This window comes from Mus caroli, unplaced genomic scaffold (assembly GCF_978045245.1).
Source record: "Mus caroli unplaced genomic scaffold, Mus_caroli_1 scaffold_3, whole genome shotgun sequence".
NCBI classification, from domain to species: domain Eukaryota; kingdom Metazoa; phylum Chordata; class Mammalia; order Rodentia; family Muridae; genus Mus; species Mus caroli.
The window spans coordinates 67,731,251-67,736,774 of record NW_028227258.1 but is presented as its reverse complement, the minus strand read 5'-3'; the positions used below and the strand labels follow the sequence as shown (position 1 = coordinate 67,736,774).

At 41.6% G+C, this 5,524-nt stretch overlaps 1 protein-coding gene across 1 annotated transcript; it reads left to right on the top strand.

Moving 5' to 3' along the window:
• Positions 1-3,916: 3,916 nt before the first annotated feature.
• Positions 3,917-5,002, top strand: LOC147005552 (TD and POZ domain-containing protein 5-like). Its single transcript, XM_085835293.1, has one exon. It carries the CDS (start codon positions 3,917-3,919, stop codon positions 5,000-5,002), a length of 1,086 nt encoding a protein of 361 aa, XP_085691419.1.
• Positions 5,003-5,524: the final 522 nt, after the last annotated feature.

The window sequence follows — 5,524 nt, the reverse complement described above, 5'->3', positions numbered from 1 at the left end:
ATACAAAGAGCTCAAGAAGCTGGACTCCAGAAATTCAAATAACCCCATTAAAAAATGGGATACAGAGCTAAACAAAGGATTCTCAACTGAAGAATATCTAATGGTTGAGAAGCACCTGAAAAAATATTCAACAACCTTAATCATCAGGTAAACGAAAATAAAAACAACCTTGAGATTCCACCACACACCAGTCAGAATGTCTAAGATCAAAAATTCAGGGACAGCCCAGCATGGTGGTGCATGCCTTTAATCCCAACACTCTGGAGGCAGAGTCAGGCTGATTTCTGAGTTTGAGGCCAGCCTGGTCTACAAAGTGAATTCCAGGACAGCCAGGGCTATACAGAGAAACCCTGTCTCAAAAAACCAAAAGAAATAAATAAGTAAATAAATAAATAAATAAATAAATAAATAAATAAATAAATAAATAAATAAATTCAGGTGACAGCTGATACTGATGAGGATGTGGAGAAAGAGAAACACTCCTCCATTGCTGGTGGGATTGCAATCTTGTACAACCACTCTGAAAGTCAGTCTGGCAGAAAATTGGACATAATACTCCTGGAAGATCCAGCAATACTTCTCCTGGGCATATACTCAGATGTTCCAACTGGTAATAAGAACACATGCTTCACTATGTTCATAGCAGCCTTATTTAGAATAGCCAGAAGCTGGAAAGAACCCAGCTGTCCCTCAAAAGAAAAATGCATACAGAAAAGGTGGTACATTTACACAATAGAGTACTACTCAGCCATTAAAATAATGAATTTATGAAATTCTTGTTCAAATGGATGTATCTGGAGGATATCATCTTTAGTGAGGTAACCCAATCACAAAAGAAGTCGTTAGATATGCACTCACTGATAAGGGGGTATTAGCCCAGAAACTTAGAATACCCAAGATACAATTTGCAAAACAAAAGAAAATCAAGAAGGAAGACCAACGTGTGGATACTTCATTCCCCCTTAGAATAGAGAACAAAATACCCATGAAAGGAGTTACAGAGGCAAAGTTTGGAGCTAAGACGAAAGGATAGACTATCCAGAGACTACCTGGGAATCCATCCCATAATCAGCCACCAAACACAGACACTCTTGCATATGCCAGCAAGATTTTGCTGAAGGGACCCTGGTATAGCTGTCTTGTATGAGGCTATGCCAGTGAATGGCAAATACAGAAGTGGATGCTCACAGTCATCTATAAGATGGAACAAAAGGCTCCCAATGGAGAAGCTAGAGAAAGCACACAAGGAGCTGAAGGGATTTGCAACCCTATAGGTGTAACAACAATATGAACTAACCAGTATCCCCAGAGCTCGTGTCTGGAGCTGCATATGTAGCAGAAGATGGCCTAATAGGCAGGGAATCACTGGGAAGAGAGTCCCCTTGATATTGCAATTTATATTTGCCCCAGTACAGGGGAATGCCAGGTACAAGAAGTGGGAGTGGGTGGGTAGGGGATCAGGGCAAAGGAGGGTATAGGGAACTTTCAGAATCTCATTTGTAATGTATATAAAGAAAATATCTAATAAAAATGAGTTAATATAAAAAAAATGTTACAGAGACAAAGTTCGGAGCTGAGATGGAAAGAAAGACCATCTAGAGTTTGCTAGAGTTGTACTTCCCATATATGACCAACAAACTCAGACACTATTTCATATGCCAGAAAGAATTCCTGACAGGACCCAGATATAGCTCCCTCTTGTGAGTCTATGCCAGTGCCTGGCAAATACAGAAGTGGATGCTCACAGTCATCTATTGGATGGAAGACAGGATCCCTAATGAAGGAGCTAGAGATAGTACCCAAGGAACTAAAGGGGTCTGCAGCCCTATTGGAGAAATAACAATATGAACTAGCCAGAACACCCAAGAGCTGTGTCTCTAGTTGCATATGTATTTGAGGATGGCCTTGTTGGCCATCAATGGGAGGAGAGACCCTGTTCTTGTGAAGATCATATGCCCCAGTACAGGGGAATGCTCGGGCCAGGATGCAGAAGAGGGTGGGTTGGAGTGCAGGGCAGGGGCAGGCATATTGGGGCTTTGGGGTTAGCATTTGAAATGTAAATGAAGAAAATATCTAATTTTTTTTTCCTTAACATGAAGGAGATAGTTCCAGTTCAAATAAGCCATAGGGGGGAAAAAAAACCACACACCTTTAATCTGGGTTTTGAGACAGGAAAACACACACCTTTAATCTGGGTCTTGAGACAGGAAAACACACACCTTTAATCTGAATCTTGAGAAAGGAAAACACACACCATTAATGCAGAAATGGAGACTAGAAGACACACCCTGAACTGGGCCACAACTTCTGCTTTGGGTCTATATAAGCACATGGAAGAAGAAAGATTTGTCTCTTGGCCTGCTTGTTCCCATCATACAAGCAAGCCCGTTTCTTCACTGACATTAGAACCTACTTCTTCAGGATTCCCGTACATATTGCAGAACACCTGAGACTTCAAACTTTGTGGACTAAGTAAGTACAGGCTTTAGCAATTGTTATATTAGCTGGACCTCAGCCTGTGGTTTTTTGTTGGAAGTCCAGTCCTAAGGAGACTGTAGCCATTTAACACTGTTGCTCCCAAAATGAGCCTGAAAACCCCCTCAACTCTTTCAGTCCTTTCTCCAATTACTACTCCATGTGGGAACTCACCCCACTCCACTAAATGTGCTCAGTAAAATGGTTTATCCTTTGAGTCGAGGAAGGCTACTGATTTGAGGTAATTTTATAGGCAGCTACTTTGCTGAAGTTGTTTATTAGGATTAGGAGTTCTCTGGTGGGATTTTGGGGTGGCTTAACGATACAATCACATCAGCTGCAAAATGTGATATTTTGATTTCTTCCTTTCCAATTTGTATCCTTTTGACCTCCTTTTGTTGTCTAATTGCTCTGGTTAGGACTTCCAGTACTGTGTTGACTAGGCAGGGAGAGAGTCCCGGATTTTAGTGAGGTTTCTTCAAGTTTTTCTCCATTTAGTTTGATGTTGGCTACTGGTTTGCTGTATACTTTTACTATGTTTAGGTATGGGCCTTGAATTCCTGATCTTTCCAAAAATTTTACCATGAAGGGTGTTGAATTTTGTCAAATGCTTTCTCAGCATATAATGAGATGATCATGTGGGGTTTTTTTTCCTTTGAGTTTGTTTATTCAGTGGATTATGTTGGTGAATCTCCATATATTGAAGCATAACTGCATCCATTGGATGAAGTCTTTTAGATCGAGGTGGATGATGTTCATGCTGATGTGTTCTTAGATTTGGTTTTTGAGAATTTTTTTTGAGTATTTTTTTCAGTAATGATCATATCTGAAATTGGTCTGAAGTTCTCTTTCTTTGTTGGGTCTTTGTGTGGTTTTGGTGTGAGCATAACTGTGCTTTTATGGAATGAATTGGGTAGTGTTTCTTCTATTTCTATTTTTGGAATAGTTTGAAGACTATTGGTATTAGGTCTTCTTTGATGGTCTGATAAAATTCTGCCTCAGACCCATCTGGGTCTGGGCTTTTTTTTGGATGGGAGACTTTTAATGTCTATTTCCTTTTCTTTAGGGGTTATGGGATTGATTAGATGGTTTGCAGGAGGAACAAGCCACAGTCAGACACAGCAAGACTAGCTAACACCACAGATAACCAGATGGCAGTAGAAATACAACACTATATAAAGGAGAGTGTTTAAAATTTTGCAAGCTCTTACAAAGTTGGATAAAATAGCCAAAACGAATTACCATAGACCTAAGATTCAATAAACACACAAACACAACGGCAGTGACAACACAAGTTGCCAACATCATAGAAGGGGCAATTTCGAAGAAATTGAAACTAAAAATAAAGTGTATTATAATTGTAACCAACAGGATGAAGAGTAAATAACCTCTAGTTCTTCTTTTCAGATCAACTTTAACCTCCAATCTACCTCCAGTAGAAATGTCAGAGGACATGGAAGCCCAGAACTGGGGCTACACACATATCAGTGTTAAGGAATTCTGCTATGTGTGGACCATTAGGAACTTTTCACCTTGCATAGATGGAACTAGGAGAATGATTACGAGCCCAGTCTTCTCTTTAGAGGCCAATGATGAAGTGACATGGTGTTTGAGAGTATACCCAAATGGGGTCGATGAAATAAGTGAAAGTTACATGTCAGTTTTCCTGGAGTTGCTCAGCTGTCGAAAGAGCCCAGTTTGGGCAAAGTACGAGTTCTGGGTCACAACTTCCCAAGGAGAGAAATATCAATGTATGAAGAGCTTCAATGTCGCTAGGTTTCAAAAAAACCAATACAGGGGATTCAAAAAGTTCATCCTTGGAGATTTCCTCATCTCTCATCCACGTCGGTTTCTCCCTGAAAACAAGCTCACCCTCTGCTGCAAGGTGAGCATAGTAGGAGCTGTCTTTGGCATGCCTGGACAGAACATAACACCTGCAATCAAGGATCCAAGGCACCTGTTGACAGATGACCTAGGAGAGCTGTGGGAGAATTCCCTGTTTTCAGACTGCTGCCTGTTGGTAGCTGGCCATGAATTCAGGGCTCACAAGGCCATCCTAGCAGCTCGCTCTCCAGTTTTCAGAGCCATGTTTGAACATGAAATGGAGGAGAGACTAGCAAACCCCACTGTGATCCATGACCTGGATCCCAAAGTGTTTAAAGAGATGATGGGCTTCATTTATACTGGGAATGCACCAAACCTCCAAAGCCACTCCATGGCCACTGATGTGCTGACAGCTGCATACAAGTATGGCCTGGAAGGCCTGAAGGTCCTGTGTGAGGATGCTCTCTGCAGGAACCTCTCTGTGGAGAATGCTGCACACACTCTCATCCTGGCTGACCTCCACAACACACAGCAACTGAAGACTCAGGCCCTGGATTTCATTGCACTTCATGCTTCTGAGGTCTCAGAGACCTCAGACTGGAAGTCAATGATGGAGTCCCATCCCCATTTGGTGGCTGAAGCAGTCCACTCCCTGGGTCCGGCACAGTGTTTCTTGGAGCCTTCACTCAAACACCTAAAATGAGTTTAAGGGATGGACAGCTATGACCAACATCTGTCTTCCAATAGCATAACCACTGTTGTTACCACTGATTTCTGGTTAGAGTACAGTATTGCTGGAACATTTATAGTGAACCTTGGAAAAGGCAGCATTGTGGCTCAGCATTTAAAATAGCTGTTGTATGTTAAAATGGTGGGTGGGGGTTAGGCAGCACTGGAGTCTGGGACAGTCTCCTTGACATCTACTCTGTTAATGTTCTAGTTTGATTTTTGTCTGGTATTTAGGAAACTGGGATTTAATTTAGGTGCTGTCCCTAAGGACAGACAAACCTGAGTTTCTTCAGAGACACCTGTCTGCATTTGGACTATGTAGAAGAGATGCCTGGGGCCCATAGCAAAGGATAAATCAAGCACAAATTTTAACTCATTGGAGAAGGAAAAGACAATGAAGACTTTTTATTTTTTAAAGATTCAGTTTGTGGGTGCGTAGCTGTAGAAGCAGTTACAGTTCACTCAGAGAACTCTGGTTCAGTTCTCAGCACACAGG